General features: G+C 42.7%; 1 protein-coding gene across 1 annotated transcript; it reads right to left on the reverse strand.

Annotated features, from left to right (window-relative positions):
- Positions 1–718: 718 nt before the first annotated feature.
- LOC141191571 (uncharacterized) lies at positions 719–22532 on the reverse strand. Its single transcript, XM_073661501.1, has 7 exons — positions 22470–22532; positions 9963–10112; positions 9654–9833; positions 9447–9570; positions 9266–9363; positions 8991–9081; positions 719–6658 (listed from the first exon to the last, which is right to left on the reverse strand). The coding sequence occupies exons 2-7, from the start codon at positions 10038–10040 to the stop codon at positions 5502–5504; spliced, it is 1728 nt and encodes a 575-aa protein (XP_073517602.1). The 5' UTR covers positions 10041–10112; positions 22470–22532; the 3' UTR covers positions 719–5501.
- Between the last annotated feature and the right edge of the window lie 1891 nt (positions 22533–24423).

The following is a 24423-nucleotide window of genomic DNA, read 5'->3' on the forward strand; positions in this document are numbered from 1 at the left end:
TGGCTCCAGATCCCGAAAATTGGAGACGCTACGGGTCTCGGAAAATGGCATTTTTTTCACCACTTAAAGAACCTACACATGTTTGCTGTCTAAGAACTCGTAATGACCTGGAGAATAATAATGGCAGCTCAGTTTTAGCATTCAGTGAACGTGGTAAAAAAAACAACTGTAGAATTGCATTTTTTTTACAAATTCACCGCATTTGGAGTTTTTTTCCCATTTCCCAGTACACAATATGATAAAACCAGTGATGCTGTTCAAAAGTACAACTTGTCCCACAAAAAATAAGCCCTCACATGGCCATATTGACCAAAAAATAAAAAAGCTATACCTCTGGGAACAAGGGGAGCAAAAAATTAAAATACAAAAACGGAAAATCCCAAGGTCCTTAAGGGGTTAAAGAAATGTGGAACTTTAAAACACAACTCCCTCTTATGATGATATTGTTTCACTACTGGCCTAGACAGAAAACGAAAGAAGGAAGGTCTTCATTTAAGATCTCTCCATTATTCTATGTTTTGGTTCTATTGGCAAAGCGTATGTTACTAGGCTGCTGGTTGGAACCTTCAATCCCGACTTTACAGGATTTCATCTCACAATTAACAAATCTATTATATCTAGAAAGAATAGAAGCAGAAAAAAATAAGAAACTCACGAGCAAATACTTTGTTAAATGGAAAAACTTTTATTGGAAAACACTGTAATCAAGAAGAAATCACATATTGTAACGTCGTTCGTTAATTCTGTTTGGTGTCACACTGAGAGATTGAGAGGGTCCCTAGGAAAACTACAAGACCCAACAGATGATTCTGCAAATATTGTCTGATACATACGAAGCTACTGGGAAAAGTAATAGATATTACAACATAATGAGAAACCAACTTGCATAAGGCTGAGTTCACACGATGCGTATTTCATGCGTTTCCGCGGCGTTTTTGCAGTTGCGTAAACGCCGCGGAAACGCATGAAAAACGCATGGTAGAAGGGAAGCAATGTTCCCCAATGGAAATCCGCATGTGCTGTGCTCATGAAGCGGATTTTTCCGCAGCGTGAACGCTGCGGTCAAAAATCCGCAGCATGTCAATTAATTTTGCGGAAACGCGGCGATTTCGCCGCCATTGACTTGCATTAGAACGCGCCAATTCCGCAAGACAGCATCTGTACTTGCGCTATTGGCGCGTTCTAATATGCGGATGGTACCCGAGTGTGGAGGAGAGGAGACTCTCCTCCACACCCAGGTACCATTAAAAAAGCTGTAAAAAAAGAATAAAATAAAAAATAAATGTATTCTTACCTTCTGTCGGCCCGCGCTCCGCTCCCGCTTGGTTCCCGGCACTTGCAGTGAGTTGTAGGACCTGCGCTGACGTCAGAGTCATGTGACGGGTCACGTGACGCTGACGTCGGCAGGTCTTTCAATTCAAAGTTGCCGGCAGCCGGGAACTTTGTAAAGCAGGACAGCGCGGGCCATCGGAGGTAAGTATATACACTCTCTCGGGTCACACTATATAAATCCATGCTGTTTGCATGGATTTATATAGTGTGACCTAGTTGTCAAGCACTTTCCAGGTGATGCTAAAATCGCCTGGAAAGCGCTTGTCAATCTGCATGCGTTTTTTCTGCCAGGGAGATGCAGAAATGATGCAGAAATTTTCTGCTTCATTTCTGCATCGTGTGCACATACCCTAAAGGTGTGAAATGGTTAGACAAAGATTAACAATCAATAGCATGTAGATCAGGGAAAGGAAGGAGGAGGAGAATAAGAACAAATTAGCAAGGAAGGATTGGTCTATTTCACAAGGTATGGCTGAAAGCTCAAGAATCAACAGCTAGACCCATTTGGATTGATTTTTTCTTGTGTTTGTTTGGATTATTTCATGATCATCTTATCTCTAAGGCGGAAAACAAGCAGTTCTTTACAAAGCAAAAATATTTTGAACAGAGGGAAAGTGTGAGGCATCTTCTTTCTACCGTAGATAAATCACAGGAGGGTCCATCTTATGTCACGGAAAATCGAGACACCACATCAGGAAACAATGTGCTAAATGCCTTTCATACTTACTATTCTAGTATTTATGAATCAAGATTTAGAGGAAATGCGGTCGAACTTGGATTGTTTCTTGAGGATATAAAATTACCTAAGTTTAAAGAGGAAAGTAGCTCCTACCTAGAAAACCCACTGACAATGTCTGAACTTGAGGACGCATTACAGTCCCTTGGTAATGAAAAGGCACCCGGCTCTGATGGACTGTTATGTGAATTTTTAAAAAAATGTAAGGATCTCCTAATCCCTAAACTATGAGATACTTTTAATGAAGCATTAGAATTGGGTCACATGCCAAAATCTATGAATGATGCAATTGTAGTTATCCTTTTGAACCCAGGGAAAGACCTGCTGTCATATCGTCCCATTTTTCTTCTATTGGTAGACACTAAAATTATTGCAAAGGCCCTGGCAAATAGATTATTTCACATTATTACAGAGATTATTCATCAGGATCAATCAGGCTTTATGCAAAACTGGTCCACAGCAATGAATTTAGAAAGGCCTTTTTTGAATATTCAGAAATCAGATGTAATAATAGGACATAAAGCTATTCTTTCTTTCTTTCTTTCTCTATGCAGCTAAAGCATTCGATGGCGTAGAATGGAAATACCTGTAGAAGGTTCTGAAAAGGTTTGGGGTGGGTCCCAAATTCCTATCATACATACAGGTTTTGTACTCAGGACCTCAGACTAAAATAAGAACTAACGGTCTCTTATCTGCTTCAATCGTGATGGGGAGGGGCACACAGCAGGGATGCCCCCTGTCTCCACTCCTGCTCGCGATGGCCATTGAACCTTTGGCCTATATGTTGAGTGCTAGCCCGGATATTGTAGGCTTTAAATATGGTAACTTAGATGAATGAGTTCACTCTATGCTGACGATTTACTGATATATATACAGTTGAAACCAGAAGTTTACATACACTATATAAAAAGACACATATGCATACTTTTCTCAATATCTGACATTAGTGATGAGTGAGCATGCTTGTTTAACCCTTTAAACGAGCACGCTCGGGTATTCGCTGAATAGTTTTGGCGTGCTCGGCATTTCAGTTGAAGCAACCGCGTCTGCATGTGTCGCGGCTGTTACACAGCTGTGACATATGCAGGGATTGCCTGTTTGTTAGGCAATCCCTTCATATGTCACAGCTGTATAACAGCAGCGGATGATGGCGGAAGCTGGTAAGATTGTGTCAATATCCACCATGAAACGTGTACTGTATCAACATGGGCTGAAAGGCCACTCTGCCAGGAAGAAGCCATTACTCCAGAAGAAACAAAGAAGGCAGATTAATGTTTGCAAATGCACACAGGAACACAGACCTTAATTTTTGGGGACATGTCCTGTGGTCTGATGAAACTAAAATTGAAATTTTGGGGCATAATGACCATTGTTGCGTTTGGAAGAAAAAGGAAGAAGCTTGGATGCCTAAGAACACAATCCCAACTGTGAAACACAGGGGTGTCAGCATCATGTTGTGGGTCTGTTTTGCTGCAGGAGGGACTGGTGCACTTCACAAAATAGATGGCATCATGAGAAAAGAAGATTATGTGGCAATAATGAAGCAGCATCTGAAGACATCAGTCAGGAAGTTAAAGCTTGGGCGGAAATGGGTCTTCCAAATGGACAATGACCGAAAGCATACTGCCAAAATGATAACAAAGTGGCTGAAGGATAGCAAAGTCAATGTTTTGGAGTGGCCATCACAAAGCCCTGATCTCAATCCTATTGAAGATTTAGGAGCAAAGCTGAAAAGGCCGGTGCGAGCAAGGTGACCTATAAACCTGGGTCAGATACAGCAGTTTTGTCAGGAGGAATCGGCCCAAATTCCGACCAACTATTGTGAGAAGCTTGTGGAAGGATATCCCAAACGATTGACCCAAGTCATTCAGTTTAAGGGTAATGGTACCAAATACTAATGAAATGTATGTACACTTTTGATTTTGCAGTAAGTTATAAAAATTCCTTAAAACAGTCTCTCTCTCTCATTATTCTGGCGTTTGGCAAATATTATAAATGATGGTAATCCTAATTTACCTAAAACGGGAAAGGTTTATTCTGATTTCATGTCCGATATTGAGAAAAACCTGCAAATGTGTCTTTTTACATAGTGTATGGAAACTTCTGGTTTCTACTGTAGGTGATATCCAGAAGTCTACTGATCCTATTCTGAACATTATTGGAGAGTTTGGTGAATGGTCAGGCCTGTCCATTAATTGGGATAAGTCGGTTATTCTACCATTTGATGATATCCCTAATTCGAGCATATTAGAACATACACGAATACGAACGGTGGAGAAATTCTAATACCGAGTATAAGTATAACAAAAAGATCTCCGGATTACATTGCACTGAATCTATATCTTCTTCTGGAAAAGTATAAAAAGAAAATCGATGCGTGGTGGAGATTACCATTATCAGCTGTAGGAAGAGGGAACTTATTAAAAATTATATAGATGCCCCAACTCATACATTCTGGATAATGCCCCTATTTGGATCCATAATTCCCATTTTCAGAAAATTCATAGCAAGTTTCATTCTCTTATATGAAAAAGAAATCGGCTAGGATAAAATGTGAATATCTACAAAGTGACAAGGAATCTGGTGGATTGGCGATTCCTAATGCACTAATATATTATATTGCAGCGCAATTGTCACATTTGGGTGGGTGGCATAGCGCTGCAAACCCAAATAGTATTAAGGGGTTAATTACCTCAGGAACACGGTGGAATATTCCTATTCATATAGTGGAACTGAATGACCTCGCACACAAGAAATCAATATACCCTACACCTGCTCTACTCTACAAGGTCTGGGATAGGGGTAAAGATATAATGGAAATAGGAGACTGCAATGAATCTACACCTATATGGTTTAATAATAAATATGCTGAGTTCTGTAAATTAGAGGGATTTTGGAGTTGGGAGGATAAAGGAATATATACGATATAAAACATATTGTGTGAAGGAATACTTAAGTCCTTTGATCAATTAAAGGGGGGATTTGGGTTGACAAACAATTGTATAAATATCTACAGTTTCGGCATTCATTTAATGCACAATCAAGATGGACGCCCTTTTGGGTAGAAAATAATACTATTGTTAAGTTGGTATTAGAGAAGGGAAATACTAAGGGTCATATTTCTGATATTTACTGAGTCCTTCTTGATAATTATTTAACAAAATTTCCTTCTCCAGCTAGACAAAAATGGATGGAGATATAGGTCCAATTTCTGAGGATCAATGGAGAGCGGTATTAGAACTGCAAGTTATCAGGCGGTAATGGGCAAGCTGAAAGGATATATAGGAGAGATGCATGTATGTCATCCCTATGGTATGTTATTTTATTATTGTATGTACTGGTTTCTTGTTTTATAAAAAACAAAAAAAAACAACTAATGAATAAATCTCAATAAAAATGTATTGGATTAAAAAAAAGATTAGAAAAAAGGCTTCTACCCTGTGTGGGTTCTCTGGTGCCTAATCAAATTGGATTTCTGGTTAAAACATTTCCCACAATCTGAACATGAAAAAGGCTTCTCCCCTGTGTGGGTTCTCTGGTGCTTAACCAAATCCGATTTATGGGTAAAACATTTCCCACATTCTGAACATGAAAAGGGCTTCTCCCCTGTGTGGGTTCTCTGGTGCGTAACCAAAGCTGATTTAAGGTTAAAACATTTCCCACATTCTGAACATGAAAAGGGCTTCTCCCCTGTGTGGGTTCTCTGGTGCGTAACCAAAACTGATTTATGGTTAAAATATTTCCCACATTCTGAACAAAAAAAAGGCTTCTCCCCTGTGTGGGTTCTCTGGTGCTTAAGCAAACCTGATTTCTTGTTAAAACATTTCCCACATTCTGAACAGGAAAACGGCTTCTCCCCTATGTGGGTGCTCTTGTGTCTATCAAGAATCATTTTACGATTAAAACATTTCCCACATTCTGAACAGGAAAAGGGCTTCTCGCCTGTGTGGGTTCTCTGGTGGTTATCAAGATGCTCTTTCCGGTTAAAACATTTCCCACATTCTGAACAGGAAAAGGGCTTCTCCCCTGTGTGGGTTCTCTGGTGGTTATCAAGATGGTCTTTCCGGTTAAAATATTTCCCACATTCTAAACAGGAAAAGGGCTTCTCCCCTGTGTGAGTTCTCTTGTGTCTATGAAGAAACTTTTTACGGTTAAAACATTTCCCACATTCTGAACATGAAAAAGGCTTCTCCTCTGTGTGGGTTCTCTGGTGATCAACAAAAACTGATTTCTGGTTAAAATATTTTCTACATTTGGAACAAAAAAATCTATTGTCCGCTGTTTGTATTTTTTGAGGTTTAAGAATAGACTTTTCGAGGGTAAAACTATTTCCATTTTCTGAACATAAAAATGATTTCTTTGCTTTAGGAGCAGTTCGTTTTTTAATGCTTATTTTATTTTCATTTTCCTTAGTAGTTGGTAATGAATCAGAAGATAGGACCTGTTTCATAGGATCAGATGATTGATGTTTACTGTGAAGGGATGATGGTATATCTGGAGTAATGGCATTCACTTCAATTGTATCCTGTGGGATCTCAAGATCGTCAGATTTAAAAATCTCCTGTCCCTCTGATCTTCTGGTACAGTCATCTGCCAAGAAAAAAAAACAATTATTAATTTTGAATAAAATGTCCTTGAAATTTATGGTTTTGAACATTTCTACTTAAAATGTCTAAACAAACACATCCCTGGGCTACATGCTAATCCAGGAAAATCAAGAAATATATGCTCAAGTTTAAAAATCAATTTTATTAGACACAAATCTAAAAAATAGAGGAATATTTAAAATATTTTAAATATTCCTCTATTTTTTAGATTTGTGTCTAATAAAATAGATTTTTAAACTTGAGCATATATCTCTTCATTTTCCTGGACTAGCATGTAGCCCAGGGATGTGTTTGTTTAGATTGATTTAGAAGTGGTATGCAATCTTTATTTATTTTTCTATGGGATTCTTGTGTTAATTGTGCTTAAAATGTCTGTAGAAATGGCAAGTTATTGACAGAATGACAGTTCACAGTCTAATAGAAAACCTCATAGGATGAACCAGTAGAGCGTGGTGTCCAACTGTTCATTCTGCCTCCAAAATATGGAATAAGAAGCCATCAAACAATGTTATGTAGGCAAAAATGATACCAATAAAAACTTCTACTCATCCCACACAAAAACAAGTCCCCACTCAGGTCCATCATCTGTCAGTGGAAAAACAGAGGTTTCCACATTATTAGTGGCTCAAAGGCTCTTGAGAATCAACATGGCTTCCATAAACCAATCCAGCAATATCTTCTTTTCCGAAGTCAGATCTCCCCCTCACTTCTGAGCCTTGCAGTGCGCCCAAACCACATTTAGCATCTATGTATTTGGCATTACTATAATGAGAAGAACCCACTTAATTTAAGGTGTTTTTGTCTCCTGGAGCACAATCTGAGCACTATGTGTTGGGTAATAAAATGGCCAATATGCAATTTTTACTCTCCAACATCCAGGGCTAATTTTCGGAAAATGCCTGTGTAGTCAAAATAATCAATACTCCTATAGATTAATTCACTGAGAGTTGTAATTTCCAAAATGAAGTCACTTTATGGGGATTTCTACTGCTCTGGTTTTCTGACATTTTGTCATATTAGGGCTTCTGCAAATGGTTTGTCCCATCTCCTCTGGGATCTGATCCTGTGAATCGGCTTCTGTCACCAGGAGCCGCCTTATTCATTCTGCAGGCGGCGCTGGTGATGGGAGTAATTAGAGTATGGGGCTCGGTGGCTCTTGGCAATCTAAACTATCTTAAGGGACAATATTTTCTGGCAGATTAGTTTCAAGAAGAAATATTAGACATTTAAAGTGAACTTTTTATAATAGTGCAGAGATGAGGTGTCTTAAATTTAGAGCTTGGGCATTTGGAAGAGGCAATGGAGATCTTTTTGAAAGGCTACCAGGGAGTTACAGAGTCACATAAGTGAGGAAGGCCGATCCCACTACAATGAAGCTATCATACAGAATGAACTGGTAAAAAAAAAAAAAAAGAATATAAAAACATGTAACATCCCCAACAACAACAACGTATGTATGAAGGGAGAAATCCAACACTAAACCGGAGTTGCACTCATTTATGGTGGACCATTGGAGCTACTATGAATTCTGACCAGCAGAGTAGAGAAAGTATTAGCGCTCCCATTTCAGGAGAGATTGAGCAGTAATCTGAATTCCTTAGGATTGAAAACATAATGGAATTTATGACGTGGAGTGAATCCATGAAACCAGGGCTCGAGCCATGCCAGCACATCTCCTGCAGGCGGGAATAAATGTATATTACAGCTATCAGCCACGCACAGTTTAGAGATATATCATGGCACAGGTGTAATGTTTTTAGTGTAGCTTATCGCAATCCTGTTTGAAGTTAGTTTTGTTGAAAAGAAATTGAAAAGTCAAGATAAAGGGAAACTCTGCTGTTATTGTACAGTGTCTTGTAAGGACCATATGAGCACATTCAGCAGCACAGAAGGGCGAGAAGGTAGATTCATCCAATAAGATATCAGGGATCTAGGAAGCCAACAGCATCATTACCCTCCGCTTTCTCTTACAGGCCCATCATAATATTTTTCTTCAAGTGATTTTCTAACTTGTCAGCACATTCTACATACGCTGTCATTTGGCTTTGTAGTTTACAGATCTGGGCAGGTAACGGACAGTGTCTTCTAATCCTAGGGAGTAGGTGGATCCTCCAGGTTGTAAGTTCTATAGAAAAGGTCTTTCACAATTTCACAAAGTAATTTGAACATTTTCGGACAGAGGAGAATGTTGTGGTCGAGCGGCAAAATGGTGATCCACGATTGTGATACGGCCGGACTACACCACCGATAAAGCAGCCACAGCCGGTGACTGAGAAGAATCTGTGAGTTCACTGCATTTAGTGGTTACGACTCACCTGGGTAGTCATATGTAGGAATCTCCTCTTTACACTGCTCATCACCCATCACATATGTCTCTGTAGTATTAATATGGGTCTGATCTTCACTCTGGAACAAATATTATAGAAGTAAGATGGAGAAGTCACATCTATGATCAGCTCTAATCCCGTCATCTCCACCGTTCTCATTACACAAATATAAATATTTGTGGATAAAACAAGACTGAACACAAGACCTTTACAGCCGTCTACACATTGTAGGGGAGATCTCATGACACCTTCTCTCCATCTACCTGATGATCCTGAGGAACATTGGGATCTTCTTGTTTACAGGCCTGTGGAAGAAGAGGACGGGGATATCTCTCTGGTGTTGTCCTCTTACTGGATAGATCTGGAGGAAACACATACAGGGACTGAATTAATTATTTTCATACAGATAATTGTAAGCTGCGTGTATTTAGTCCTGTCTATTACCTGGTGATGTGAGGGGCTGGGGAATCTTCATCATGACGTCCCTGTACAGATCTTTGTGTCCTTCTAAATACTCCCACTCCTCCATGGAGAAATAGACGGCGACATCCTGACACCGTATAGGAACCTGACACATACATTGATACCGTCATCTCCACAATCCCTTCATAGCGTTACTGTATAATGTCCCCACATTCCCAGTAATGTCACCTCTCCAATCAGAAGCTCAATCATCTTGTAGGTGAGTTCTAGGATCTTCTGGTCATTGATGTCCTCATGTATCAGGGGGTGAGGTGGAGGCCCCGTGATTAGTCTCAGGGGTTTTCCCCATCCCTCAGACACAGGGTCCTGACAGCACTCACTAGAGGTCTTCTTCACTACTGTGTAATCCTGGTTATGGAAAGACACATTAATAAATCTCACAACAGACATTTCCAGAGTCCTCACCTCTCCAGTTCAGTTCATCTGTTATTCCCATAGATAAGAATGATTAAATGTGATGTCATCAGAATCTCTCACCTCTCCAGTAAGCCGGAAGAGGATCTCTAGGGTGAGGTGTAATATCCTCTCCGCCATCTTGTCCCTGTCCATATCCATCTTTGATGGATAAATCAGGAAAATTTTCTTATATAGAAGATCTCCACTGAGAGGATCCGGTGTTGTAGAGACCTGAATGAGGAGATGATGAGCCGATGGAACATCATAAAAATCCTGTTGGTATAATACAACTATTGGACATAATGAGGGGAAACATATAAGATTTATGATTTTACAGTATTTAGTTTTTTCTTTACATCTAGTAATAAAACCTTTATATTTTAGGCCACAGACAACAAGCAATTTCTTCCTCGGAGTCTGCAGCTGAATACGTTTCTCATAGACTTATCTTCCATACCACTAATTCTCGTCTCATTTTCCGACACTGGCATTAGCAGTACTGCAGGAGATATTAATTTCACGTGAAATGAGAAATAACTACATGATGAGGCAACATCTTCTACTACGGTTCTAAAAACATATTTAGTCACAAACCGTCACTAAACACATCAACACCGGCTGTCTGTATGAATGTTTCCCGTCTTCCCCGGACTGTAATCTTCTATCAAGTTACCGCTCATGTCTGATTAACACACAGAAGTTTGAGGCTTTTATAAAAGCTGTTTTGATTGCACAAACACCGCGGACAGCAATTATTTGATACCAAAGTCTACGTGTACAGTGTATTATGGGGTTTATTTCTGGCCTTAGGCTTTCCTATATTACAAGAAAAACCCCAGAAAAAAAGCAGATATTAAAATGTTTCAAAAGAAAATGGTCACCAACAATTCTTGTAAAAAGAAAAAACATGCAAAAAGCAGAAGACACATATTATTTTTTAACAAGTTAAACATTTGTTTTTGTTTTTATATGAACTCTTTTGGGCACCAGAACATAGATGTACACAGCAAGGATGAGACAGGTGCGGCTGCAACAAAATCTCTGGCAGCTTAACCACTTGCTCCTGCAAAAAGCTAACATGGCATCTAAGAAGGTGTGACAGAGTTTGGCCCAATGCCCCTTCTTCCCCAAGTGCTCAATGGTATAGTTCCTACAATACTTAAATGCCTAATAATGGTTTCTGGGCCTGCAATGTACAAAAGTCTATTAGGCCGGGCCAGAGGCAGCGTCCAATAAGTTACCTTTTAACGCCACCCTTAAATATTAGACTAAAGTTGCATGAAAGCACTGATTTGGGGGGTTTTGGTCGACTATATAATGTATTTGGGGGCCTCCCTACAGATGCAGTCAGTCATACAGACCACAGGAAAGCTGGAATATTTGTGTGTATGGGGGAGTCGGGAGAGATAGCCATCTGCCAAATGACCATTCAACCAATACTTATCTCATGTGTATGGGGTCGTTACTATTGCACTGACAGGCAGTGATAATACACGGCACTACAGTAGTACAGTGCATCACCTGAGCAATCAAAGGTTTGTATGTTGTATGATCGCACTAATGAAAGTTGTTTAAAAAAGTTTATAAAAAAGGTTTAAAAAAAAGTTTAAGTGAAAATATCACAGTTTTAGCAAAAATAAATATTTGTCACTATAGGGAAAACATGCATGTAATGGGAAAATGGAGAGGGAGGTCAGCTCACTGTTTATTCAATGCACTTTGTCTAAAGATCACTGGAGCCGCCCTGGTCAGGGACATTTCAAGTAGAGAAAGGAGGAGAGATGGATTCTCCAGCATTGTCTATATTGTTAAAACCTCTCATTTATTGTAAATTCATAAAAACTGTTGTGATGGCATACCACCAAGTGCCCACATACCAAACCAAGGCTTATTCATGGTTTGCAACATGTGAGTCTCTGATACTTTTATATCCTTCCCTTTCAAACACCTGGGTGTCCGTTGATTACTGAGTACTTCTCAGACAATTTGACCCTGTACTGTATGGAAGGAAAAGATAATTGTCACAGTTCCACCCCTCACTGTGTCTGGGATGCAGTTACTGACAGCTCAGCCGTCCAATCTTGTACAGGGGCATGCTGGAGCGGTCGGTACTTTGACAGCTCGGTGGTCCAATCTGGTACAGGGGCGTGCTGAAGCAGTCAGTGTGTTGATTGACAGCTTGGCTGTCCAATCTGAGACTGGGAGGCACTGGCTATCTCCAGGTGTTCATCATTCCAGGTGACTGCCAGGCTACATATCTAGCTGTTTCTCCCTGACCTCTGCCAGACGTACATTCAGCTAGTGTGAGGTTTGTTTCTCTGTGCCTAAGTGTTCTGTGTATTGATATTCTGTTGCCTGACCTTGGACCTTGTTCTGACCATCCGTCTGTTTAACCCCTTCTGCTCTGATCCGCTATCCTCCTGGTATTCTGACCAACGTAACGTTACCTGAATAAGCCTTTGCCTCTTCCTTCTGTTTATGACGTACCCTACTGGCTTTTAACTCCGGACTCCTCGGCTATTCCGTCTCACAGCTTGGCTGTGAAAAGTGACTCAGCGTCACAATAATACACAAATACAACTCATGCATGAGATATTCAATAAAATCAAATACAATTAATTGCACTGTAATATTAAATCCTGTCTGATGTTCATTCCCTGTGGGGCTCTAGTTTGTAATTTAAAAATCCAATGTGACTCTCTATTTAACATTTTTCTTTTCATATCTCTGCCTTTTAATGGTTTATAAGCCTTTTCTATTCCTAAAATCTGAAGGATATGATATCCCCTTTATACATAGTAACATAGTAACGTAGGTTGAATAAAGACCTAGGTCCATCAAGTTCAACCTTTCTCCCCCAATTGTACTCCCTACGCTAACACTAAACTAACTTACTGGAACCAGGCCTCACAAATGTATTACCATTTTTATTATTACTGCACTATTACAGTTACAAATGAACCAGTTTATAATTTTTTAATTAGTTTTATTTTTTGTATTACTCATATGGTATTACTAAAATCCCTGTATTTAAATCTGTTGATCCAGAAGAAGGCAAAAACCCCAGGACACATTCAGACAATTTGCATCCTTCTTGACCCCGAGAAAAAGCGATCAGTACAAGAACCCTGGATCAAATGTACTACTATAGGTGTAACATTTTGTATAATTTAACTGTAACCCACAATGTTACCTGTGTCAAGGAAATCATTCAGCCCTTTTTTGAAAGCTGATATAGTGTCTGCCATTACTACCTACTGTAGTAGGGCATTCCACAGCCCAACTGCTCTTACTGCAAAGAACCATTTCCTGCTTAGGTGCCGGAATCACCTTTCTTTCACCCGTAATGATTGCCCTCTGGTCCTTAGTATAGTCTTTGGAAGGAATAAGTCATGTGCTAGACCTTTGTATTGACCACACATATATCTATACATGTAGATGAGATCCCCTCTGAGGCGTCGTTTTTCTAAGCTAAACAAGCTCAACTTTTTCAACCGCTCATCATATGAGAGGTCTACCATTCTATATAATAATCTAGTTGCTGCCTTTGAACTGACTCTAACTTCTGAATATCCTTTTTAAAATGTGGAGCCCAAAACTGGATCCCATATTCCAGATGTGGCCTCACCAGTGATTTATAAAGGGGTAACAATACGTTGGGATTGTAGGATTTTATTTCTCTTTTTATACACCCTAAAATCTTGTTTGCTTTTGCGGCTGCTGCTTGACATTGAGTACTGCTGCTCAGCTTACTTGTAACCAGAACACCAAAATCCTTCTCCTGTTCTGTAGTCCTGAGTATACTCCCACTTAATGTATATGCAGCAATAGGATTACTCCATCTTATGTGCATTACTCTACATTTATCTACATTAAACTTAATCTGCCAAGTGTTTGCCCATTCAGTCATCTTATCCAGATCGTTCTGCAATATCGTAATGTCAAGATCAGATTTTAATATCCTACATAGTTTGGCATCGTCAGCAAAAACTGTCACTTTACTTACAATTCCATTCCCAAGGTCATTAATAAAGAGGTTAAAAAGAATTGGTCCTAGCACAGATCCCTGTAGCACCCCACTGCTGACTATGTCCTATTTAGAGAATGTACCATTTATGACGACTCTTTGTTTCCTATCATTTAGCCAATTCCTTACCCATCTACATATAGTTCCCCCAAGTCATTGCTTCTGTAGCTTCAGTATAAGGCTGCTATGTGGTACAGTATCAAATGCCTTTGCAAAGTCCAGGTAAATCACATCAGCCACATTAGCAACATCTAGATTTGCACTTATCCCCTCATAGAACCCCAACATGTTGGTTAGACACAACCTATTTTTCATGAATCCGTGCTGATTATCATTTATTATATTATTCTCTGCAATATATCTCTGCAGGTCATCTCTTATGATGCCCTCAAAAACTATGCACACTACTGATGTCAGACTTACCGGACGGTAGTTACCTGGATCCACCTTCTTACCTTTCTTAAATATCGGTACATTTGCTATCCTCCAATCCTGTGGCACTACCCCTGTTACAAGAGTGTCTAAGAATACGAGATGCAGCGGTTTGTCAATTACTGAGCTCAATTCCCTCAGTATCCGTGGATGAATACCATCTGGTCCAGGGGATTTGACAATGTTTAATTTGCTCAGACGCAGGCGTACTTCTTTTTGTGTTAAACTAGTTATATTAGGAAGTGAACTTTGATTTTTGCCCTCTTGAAAGAACCCTGAAACAGACTGTTTGTTGGTGAACACGTATGAAAAGTGTCTGCTTAATATCTCAGCCTTTTCTTTGTCCTCTATAATTATCTTGTTATTATTGTCTTTTAAGGGGCCAATACCATCTGATTTACTCTTTTTGGCATTGATGTATGCATAACATTTTTGGGAATTTAATGTCTCTGTCAATTTATTTCTCTGTAGATAATTTTGCTAGGTTGATTTCTTTTTTACATTTCTTATTTAGGTCTTTATACTACTGAAATGCTATTTCAGTATTCTCGGCCTTCAAGATTTTGAATGCCCTTTGTTTTTGTCCATAATGGTTTCTTTTTATTCCTGGTTCCTTTTTATTCCAGGGTATAAATTTTCTACAGGAATCTAGTAGTATTTCCTTAAACATGACCCATTTACATTTGGTATTCCCAGTTACCATGATATGGTCCCAGTCTACACAATTAAGCTCTTCCCTTAATTTGTTGAAATCAGCTTTCCTAAAGTTCCAGGTTTTAGCATTTTCGTTTTGAAATGTTTTATTAAATATTACATTGAAACTTATCATATTATGGTCGCTGTTTCCCAAATGCTCCCGGACCTCTAGATCTGAAATTGTATCTGGTCTATTTGACAGCACCAGATCCAGCAGATTACCTCCTCTGGTTGGTTCATCTACCAACTGAGAGAGGTAATTGTTCTGAACTGTGGATAAGAATTTGCAGCTTTTAGAACAAAAGATTCTATGTCCAAATGAAAATCTGGATAGTTAAAATCCCCCATAATAAGGACCCTATTATTATTTGCTGCATTTTTAATTTGTTCCAACATTTCGTCCTCTAGAAGTTCAGCTATATTAGGAGGCTTGTAACAAACTCCTCTTAGCAGCTTTCCATTATTGCCATCCCCGTGTACATTCACCCAAATTGACTCTACATTGTCGCAGCTCCCACCAATGTTGTCATTGAGCACAGATTTTAAGTTGGATCTTACGAAAATACACATCCCTCCACCTTTTTTCTCTTTCCTGTCCTTTCTAAATGTAGTGTATCCCTCTATATTTGTCACCCAGTCATGGCTTTCATCCAGCCAGGTTTCTGTAATACCCACCACATCGTATTCTCTGACCGACATAAGAGTCTCCAGTTCAGCCATTTTGTTTGCAAGACTTCTTGCATTTGCTAGCAGACATTTAATACAATTAGCAAATTTCCTACTCCTACTCAACTCCTTACTTTCCTTGCTTATCCCAGCCCCCCCTACTCTCCCACTCTGTCTAGTCTATCTAACCCCTTATAAGCATGACTACCCTCCCCCCAGATCTTCGTTTAAAAGCTCCCCCATCCGTCTGACCATTTTTTTCCCCCAGCAAAGCTGCACCTTCCCCTATTGAGATGCAACCCATCCCTACCGTAGAGCCTGTAGCCAATAGCGAAATCGGCACAGTTCTCCATGAGCCCAAACCCTTCCTTCCTGCACTAATTTCTAAGCCACTGATTTATCTCCCTAAGCTCCCGACGTCTTTCTAGTGACGCAGGTGGAGAAAGACGCAGGTGGCACCGGCAGTATTTGTGAAAACACCACCTTTGAGGTCCTGGTCTTCAGCTTCCCTGTACTCATTTTTAAGGACCTTCCACCTCCCTCTAACTTTGTCATTAGTACCAATGTGTACCATGAACGGTGGGTTTTCCCCAGCTCCACCCAGCAATCTGTCTATCCGATCCGCAATATGTTGAACCCGAGCACCCGCGTTATGTTTTTGTGAAAAGTGTCTTGAAACCACAGACACGTTTAATGTTGTGGGATTGATGGTGTCGGATAATTGTCTGCTAATATAGTTTTTTGCGGACCTGACGTGCATCCCACATATTGTAGTTAACTCTCTATACACTCTATTAAATAGATGACCCCTATAGTGTTACAATTGATGAAATTGTGTATTGCAAATTGCTGTTCCATTAGGTTTTCTTCAAATGTGTCGGTTTTATAAACATAGTTGCATGCTTTACAGGATGAATGTCCACATTTAAAAAAAAAAACTTATAGGATAACCAAGTCACATTGCGTTTGATATTTGTTTCTTGAAAATAACTAGTTGAAAGTATTCCGCCTAGTGTAGAAGCCTTATTGGATACAAAACTCAAAATATGCAAAAGAATTTACAAAGTCTGGAGGATGGATCTCAGACATCAAAAAAACTAAGTTTGAAAGAGATATCAAAGACTACGAGTCAAATTCAATTTACACATGGAAATGAAACAAAACCAAGAGCTACTGTTTTGAAATACAAGTCACAAAACAAATTCAAAGGAAATAGAGGAGAGCGGAGGTCAGCTTCACAAATCCTAATGTGTCCATGGGTTCCTCTAATTAAAATTCTCTGAGGACTTATCTGATGCATCAGTGGGATCAACTAAAGACAGATGGAACAAAAATAAATTCTCAAGTACTCCCCACAATTCAGCACAAAACAACGGAGAGGGGCGAGCAGAAAGCACAAAGGTGCCCGGACATGTGCGTTCCATGCCGGAGTGCATCACAGTCATCGGAAGCATGCGTTCCACACCAGAGCGCATAATTGTTTTAGATTGCATTCCACCAACATAGGATTTTTCTATCTCTGAGATCAGCGTCATGGGAGACTAAAAACAAGTATTGCACATTCTCCCATCATGCAATAAGCATGTAGGTCTACTTTATCACTACAAAAAATATGGGATGATGGCCCACAGTATATTCCTAAATGGTCAAATTTCCCCTCTATTGCACAATTAGAGATACACAAGGATCACCACACTTGTTAATTATGAAATAGTATAAGTGGAATATAATTCAGATATAGAAGCTCAGATATCTCGATGAAGTACAACAATATGTAAACCCCATTCACAGGGAACCAAGTAGCAATGGGTAGAGTATACAATCCAAAAATATAATCCAGAATGGGTCTGTATTCACACTAAACAGGCATAGGAAATTTGCTCATTGAGTCCCTTAGACTGGATTCACTGGCCCCTAACAATCCACTCACTTTCTTTTTTGAGGATACATCTATTGTGATCTCCTCCTCTCACATTGGGTTTAACAACCACAATGATACAAAAGGAGATGTCTCCGGTTTCACCGCAATGTACACTGTTCATGTCTCTCGCTAATGGGGTTTCCCAACCATGGCATATATCACCCAAATGCCCCCCACCCTCCTCCTAGACTCCCTCTTGATCTTGCCTACATAATCTAGGGGGCAGGTGCATGTGACCATATATACTAGTCCTGAGGTTTTACAATTCGAATAATCCCACTGGAAAAAAGATTTCAACCATGGAGGAGCTCAAGAAACATTTACATGGTCTCATCCAATTACATGTACAATGTCTTTCAAATCTAAAGAAACAGCAGATTCCTCTATCTAGCCAAGTCCCCTTGGGTGCAGGTTTTTTTATAGAAATTATGCACTAAATGGTCCCTAATGGACCGACCCTTTCTGAAAGTTATTGTAGGAATAGATCCCACAGCACCCTCAGGTCCGGGATAGTCACAAGTATATCCCAGTGTTTTCTGAGGATATGAAAGATACAGTCACTCTGTCATAAGTTTTTCTTACTCGTGTAGTCCAATATTTTTCTTAGTCTCATGGATTGGTATGGAGGAGCGTTTGGCTCTCCCATTTTTCTGCAAACGATGTGAAATCCAAAATGTTCCATGAGTACCCTTTTTCCCTGAATCTGATGTTCAGGTCTATTGCCTGTATATTAAAATCTGTGACATTAGAGCAGTACCCTCTCAACCATAAAAATTGGCCCTTGGGTATTCCTCTTTTTATGGAGATGGGTTGGTGGTTATCCCACTTCAATAGTTTATTAGTGCTTGAAGGTTTATGGTAGATGTGTGTTCTTAGGGTCCCATCCCAATCTTTCTTGATTAGTACATCCAAGAACGGCAACTGGTAATAATTAAACTCTGATATAAATCTCAGGCCCACTCTATGGATATTGAGTTCCCTGACAAATTCAAAACATTGTTCACTCGTCCCTGACCAGATGATAAAAATGTAGTCAATATATTTGTATCATACCCCAATATATGGATGTCATCACTTATGATCATCCCTGAATATTGTGGATTCCTCCCACCAGCCCAGGAATAGGTTAGCAGTACCCCTGAGCTGGTGGAAGTACTTCCTGTCAAAAAGCAATACGTAATGAGTAAGAGTGAATTTTAGAAGATTCTCCATGAAGTCATTATGTCTGCTACACTCCATTGATCTCGATTTCAATAAATGTCTTACTCCTCTGATACCATCCTCATGCGGTATATTAGTGTACAAAGCCTCGATATCTAGAAAGGCCTGCTCCCCTACATGCATGTATATGTGGCGCCCCTGCGAGTTCAGTCGCCACAGAGGTACTGCATCTCACCCAGAGGTGTGGTATCTCACTCTCAGGTAAGGATAGAGTGCTGCCCAGGACCCAAACACTTGCATCCAACACTACACTACTCCAGACCAGCAGGAGGGGCAAGATGCCTCGTGCTTCCTGCTGAGCCCTGTACCTGGCTGGAGTGGGGGGGACCAAAATAGGGGGAACCATGTAGTGGGTGTGGGTGGAGGAAGAAGTTCAGATGAGCACTTGTTAGGACAGTATATAGAGTGAAGCCATCTTGAAAGGACAGGTCAGTCAGTCAGAGCAGTCTGAGAGGAAGAGTTGGGAGCAGGAGCTCTGCAAGTGCTCGGCTCAGGAGGAGGGCCTAGAGAGAGGCCCAGGACAGACTGAGGAGGAGAGGAGCAGGAGGAAGGCTCCAGGAACGAGGAAGGGATCCCAGGGGTACGGGCAGTGCTGGAGGCCACCCGTACGCCCGAATCTGCCAGGCGGTGGAGGGATCGAGCCGCAGAGGGGACCGGCCCCTAACTAGTGACAATTACAAAGTTCAACTAGAAACCGGAGGCTTCTGTACTTTCAGGGTGCAGTTGCCACATCCGCACTCAAGTCGCCAAAAAGGTAACCACATAGGATCCAGGGAACTCCAGGTTGCCCAGAAAGATCCGAGGATACCGGCTTGGGACATTGTTTGGCGAGGCTCAGGGCAAGGAGGGTGAGCGCCAGTGTGGCACCCCTGAGGGTTCAGTCACCACAGGTGTACTGCACCTCATGGAAAGAGGTGTGGTACTTCCTCTCTGAGGTAAGGATGGAGCACCACACCGGACCCCACCAGACATCCACACTACACACTCCCATTCTGAAGGGGGTTTAGAGCACAATGTGCTGCCCCGGTCCTGAATGGAGGAGTATGGGGGGAACCAAAAGTAGGGGGAATCTTAGTGAGTGAGGATGGAGGAAGCACTTTACGGTTACACCAATGGATCCATATAAATATGGAGTCCATCTTTAATACAGGGTCTTTGGTCGCAGTTCCCTGGAGGAGCCAGACAGTACAAGCTGCAGATGCCTCAGGAGGCTGCGATGCCCGGTCTCAGGCCTTGAGATAGGGGACTTGGGCAGAATTCAGTCACAGCAAGCTCTGTCCAAGTAAGAGGGCCTAGGAGGGGAGCAGAGGAGAAGAGCTCCACAGGCGAAAGGATCTCAACGGGTGCTGACGGAGCGGAGTCGCCACCGGCTACCCTTGTTCTGACTGGGTCAGAGAGACTCCCGCCGCAAAAGGGGGTACCGGTCCCCGATTATCTGACTTTGTACTCCATGTCTCTGTCAGAAAAGTCCGGAGGCTGAAGTGGATCCCAGGGGGAATACGGACGGAGCGGAGTCACCACCTGTATTCCTTTAATCTGCGTCTATCCAGAGGGACCCCAGCCTTGAGCCATGTTTACACTCCAGTCACCAATAAAGGACTTAGGCGGTCCGGGTGCTAGAAGTCACCTTCAACGGACATTGCAGTACCTGTACGGGACTTTAATGGGGCACGAGGCGGTTCTAGTACGGTAGGAGAGAGGAACATTCCGGTGCAGGGGTTTTGTCTGGTGCAGCCGAGCTACCCGGAGTGTGCTGAACCCCATCCTGGTGGCCGCAGTATGCCGTGAGGAACAAAGAGAAGCTTTATGGCTGAAAACAAGTCTACCGTGAGTAAAAACCTGGATGACTTCATACACCGCCTCTTCTCTCTCATTTCTGCGCGGCACCGCGACCACCATTCCTCTGCACTGCACTTCTTCTACCCTGCCCTGAGGCCTAGCTCCACCTGCGGGGAGCTATAACATCCTGGCAGCCAAAACACCGGCCTTAGAGGACTGCTGCAGCGCTGGTGGTCCTCACCAGAAACCACAGGTGGCGTAGTCGACAAATAACCACTCTTCCACTAAAGCCCATATTTTTAATGTGTGCGCCCTGGGCACGGACAGGGCCAAGGCCGCGACTGCATCCACCCCTACAAACACTGGCCCGCCGTCCGAGTACACCTTTTCCCAGGGAGGGCTGACGCTACCGAGTAGTGGGTCACACACCAGCGCAGGAAGACGGCTGAGAAGGACATATAGAACGGGGTCCTGTCAGGCACTCTTGAAATACCTGAGGGATTGCTGAACCCCTGTCCGGTGAAAGCAGCACGACGTGGGTGGTTGTAATCCGGAAAGTGTAACCTGAGGAACTTAACAACTGTGAGTAAACCCTGAAGACTGCAGCCCGCTGTCTCTGAGAAATAATTGCTGCGCCATCACCCCCTGCACTACACCGCACCACAATTGCAACATCTATAACATCTCAGCACAGAGCTAAGGTCTACCTGTGGAGAGCTAAACCAACTCTGCTGCATTAACAACAGCTCCAGAGGACCTGCTCCGCAGTGGCGGCTCCCTTTAGCCGCATACCACAGGTGGCGTCATGAACATTTATATAAAAACTATAAATCCCCTGTAAATTGTCACCTTTTTATTGACCGCCCTGGGTCATGGACCGGGTCACCACCACTGTGACATCTCCCCTAGCAACGACCGGCCGGGCACCGAGTACCCCACGACCCAGGGGGCGCGTCATATACATGCTCGAGGGTATACATATAGGGGAGCAGGCAAAGGTAAAACCAATTCTAGAGGGATTATTCCAACTGTAAAACCTCAGGACTTATTCTAACTGTATGACCTCAGGCGGTACTGTGGGTACATTACACTGTGTGGGGGCATCGCACATCCTGCATAAGGGGCATTACACTGTGTGGGGGCACCATACATCCTGCATAAGGGGCATATTGGGGGAATTACACTGTGTGGAGCATCATACATCCTGCATAAGGGGCATAATGGGGGCATTATACTGTGTGGGGGCATCATACATCCTGCATAAGGGGCATAATGGGGGCATTACACTGTGTGGGGGCATCATACATCCTGCATAAGGGGCAAAATGGGGGCATTACACTGTGGGGGGCATCATACATACTGTATAAGGGGCATAATGGGGGCATTACACTGTGTGGGGGCATCATACATCCTGTATAAGGGGCATAATGGGGGCATTACACTGTGGGGGGCATCATACCTCCTGCATAAGGGGCATAATGGGGGCATTACACTGTGGGGGCATCATACATACTACATAAGGGGCATAATGGGGGCATTACACTGTGGGGGCATCATACATACTACATAAGGGGCATAATGGGGGCATTACACTGTGGGGCATCATACATCCTGCATAAGGGGCATAATGGGGGCATTACACTGTGGGGGCAGTAAAGGGGTCCTGTACTATGAGAACAATACGTTTCCTCCCTTCCTGTCTCCATAGTTGGGTCGTATGTATCTATTACAGGAAACAGAACAGAAACCTTATGATTCTTATAAAGGGGCAACACAAGACCCCAAAAGAGTCTCCGTGCTGAAGGGGTTAATGCCCCCTGCGCCCAGTAATGGGGTCTCCACATACCTCCACCTGCAGAGCCACCACCACATATATGGCTGCTCTGTGCGCACAGGAGCCGTGATGAGGTCACAGGAGGGGAGGAGTCAGGAGTCACATGATCAGGGGCCTCAGTGGATGCAGGACTCTGCTGTGCTGGTTGTCATGGTGCTGGATGAGCTGAAGTTTATGTGTGGGGTCAGGAGGGGTTTACAGTGTGGATGTAGCAGAGCCGCGTGTGTACGAGGTGTACGGAGCGGAGCCGCGTGTGTACGAGGTGTACGGAGCAGAGCCGCGCGTGTACGAGGTGTACGGAGCAGAGCCGCGTGTGTACGAGGTGTACGGAGCAGAGCCGCGTGTGTACGAGGTGTACGGAGCAGAGCCGCGTGTGTACGAGGTGTACGGAGCGGAGCCGCGCGTGTACGAGGCGTACGGAGCGGAGCCGCGCGTGTACGAGGCGTACGGAGCGGAGTCGCGCGTGTACGAGGCGTACGGAGCGGAGCCGTGTGTGTACGAGGTGTACGGAGCGGAGCCGCGCGTGTACGAGGTGTACGGAGCGGAGCCGCGCGTGTACGAGGTGTACGGAGCGGAGCCGCGCGTGTACGAGGTGTACGGAGCGGAGCCGCGCGTGTACGAGGTGTACGGAGCGGAGCCGCGCGTGTACGAGGCGTACGGAGCGGAGCCGCGCGTGTACGAGGCGTACGGAGCGGAGCCGCGCGTGTACGAGGCGTACGGAGCGGAGCCGCGCGTGTACGAGGCGTACGGAGCGGAGCCGCGCGTGTACGAGGCGTACGGAGCGGAGCCGCGCGTGTACGAGGCGCACGGAGCGGAGCCGGGTGTGTACGAGGCGTGTGGAGCGGAGCTGGGTGTGTATGAAGTGTACGGAGCGGAGCCGTGTGTGTACGAAGCGTGCGGAGCGGAGCCGGGCGTGTACGAGGTGTGCGGAGCGGAGCTGGGTGTGTACAAGGCATACGGAGCGTATGCTGCCCCTCTCCAGGAGCGATCACAGCAGCACGGCATGAGACATTCTTGTACTACACGGACTGTCCTGACAGAACACAGCTCGTCAGGACATAGCCCCGACCTCCAGCGACAGCCGGACAGTCCCATTGGATCGGGGACGGTTGGGAGGTTTCTGTATATAAGTTGTGTGATAACTGTAGAATTATTAATGTCTTAGCATAAAAGGATGTACCGGAGTGTTTGTGCCGGGGTCCACATGCATGGAGGGGTTGAGGCGGTGCTGGCTGTATTATGCAGACGGCATCTGCCTGTAACAGTAGTAACCAGAAACTACTAGAAACTCTGCACCAAAATGAAGCAAATCCTTATTCTGGGAGCTTCGCCTTGTACGTAACACCCCCGGATCCGGTACAAGCCGGGCAGATGTTCTTATTCATGTCATTTTCTGCTTAAGGTTCTGCGGTTTTCTGGCCAACTATAAAAAAGAAAAAGCGTAAAACAATATTTGTTGCTGCTGCATTGACATAAGTGCAATCTTTCATTACATATAAATCTATTACACGTCGGGTCAATGCTGTAAAGGACAGTAAAGTGCCATGGTTGTGGTTGTGGTTGTGGTTTTTGGGTCACTCTACTTCCCTCCCAAAAATGCAATCAGAAACTTGTAACTACTGATCTCTCCACAATAAAAAGCCGACAACTCCATCAATGGGATCATTTTATAAAATTAGGTCTTCGCAAGATGAAAATGGTCTCACAAACCACTTTTTTTTTTAAATGTTCTTAAAAAAAAAACCAAACAAACAAAAATAATAACCTTACTTTGATTTTTTCCCCATTTTTCAATACTTTATGTGGTAAATTGAATGTTGTCATTCCAAAAAACAACTAGTCCCACAAAACACAAGCCCTCCGTCTATGTGAATGAAAAAACAAAGTTATATTTTTTTGGGATAAAGGGGAGGAAAAAAACAAAAAATTGCTCTTGTCAGAATAATGTAATTGCTATATATTTTTA

The sequence above is a fragment of the Phyllobates terribilis genome, unplaced genomic scaffold (genome assembly GCF_046119375.1).
Source record: "Phyllobates terribilis strain yellow unplaced genomic scaffold, ASM4611937v1 Scaffold_47__1_contigs__length_9908305, whole genome shotgun sequence".
NCBI lineage: Eukaryota > Metazoa > Chordata > Amphibia > Anura > Dendrobatidae > Phyllobates > Phyllobates terribilis.

Bases quoted from the DNA above. Each gene is read 5' to 3' on its own strand.
- LOC141191571 (XM_073661501.1), bottom strand. From the start codon at position 10,040: ATGGATATGGACAGGGACAAGATGGCGGAGAGGATATTACACCTCACC. The intron at 9,834-9,962 runs GTGAGAGATTCT...TTCCATAACCAG, and splicing joins TCTTCCGGCTTACTGGAGAG to GATTACACAGTAGTGAAGAA. The intron at 9,571-9,653 runs GTGACATTACTG...TGTATGTGTCAG, and splicing joins TTGAGCTTCTGATTGGAGAG to GTTCCTATACGGTGTCAGGA.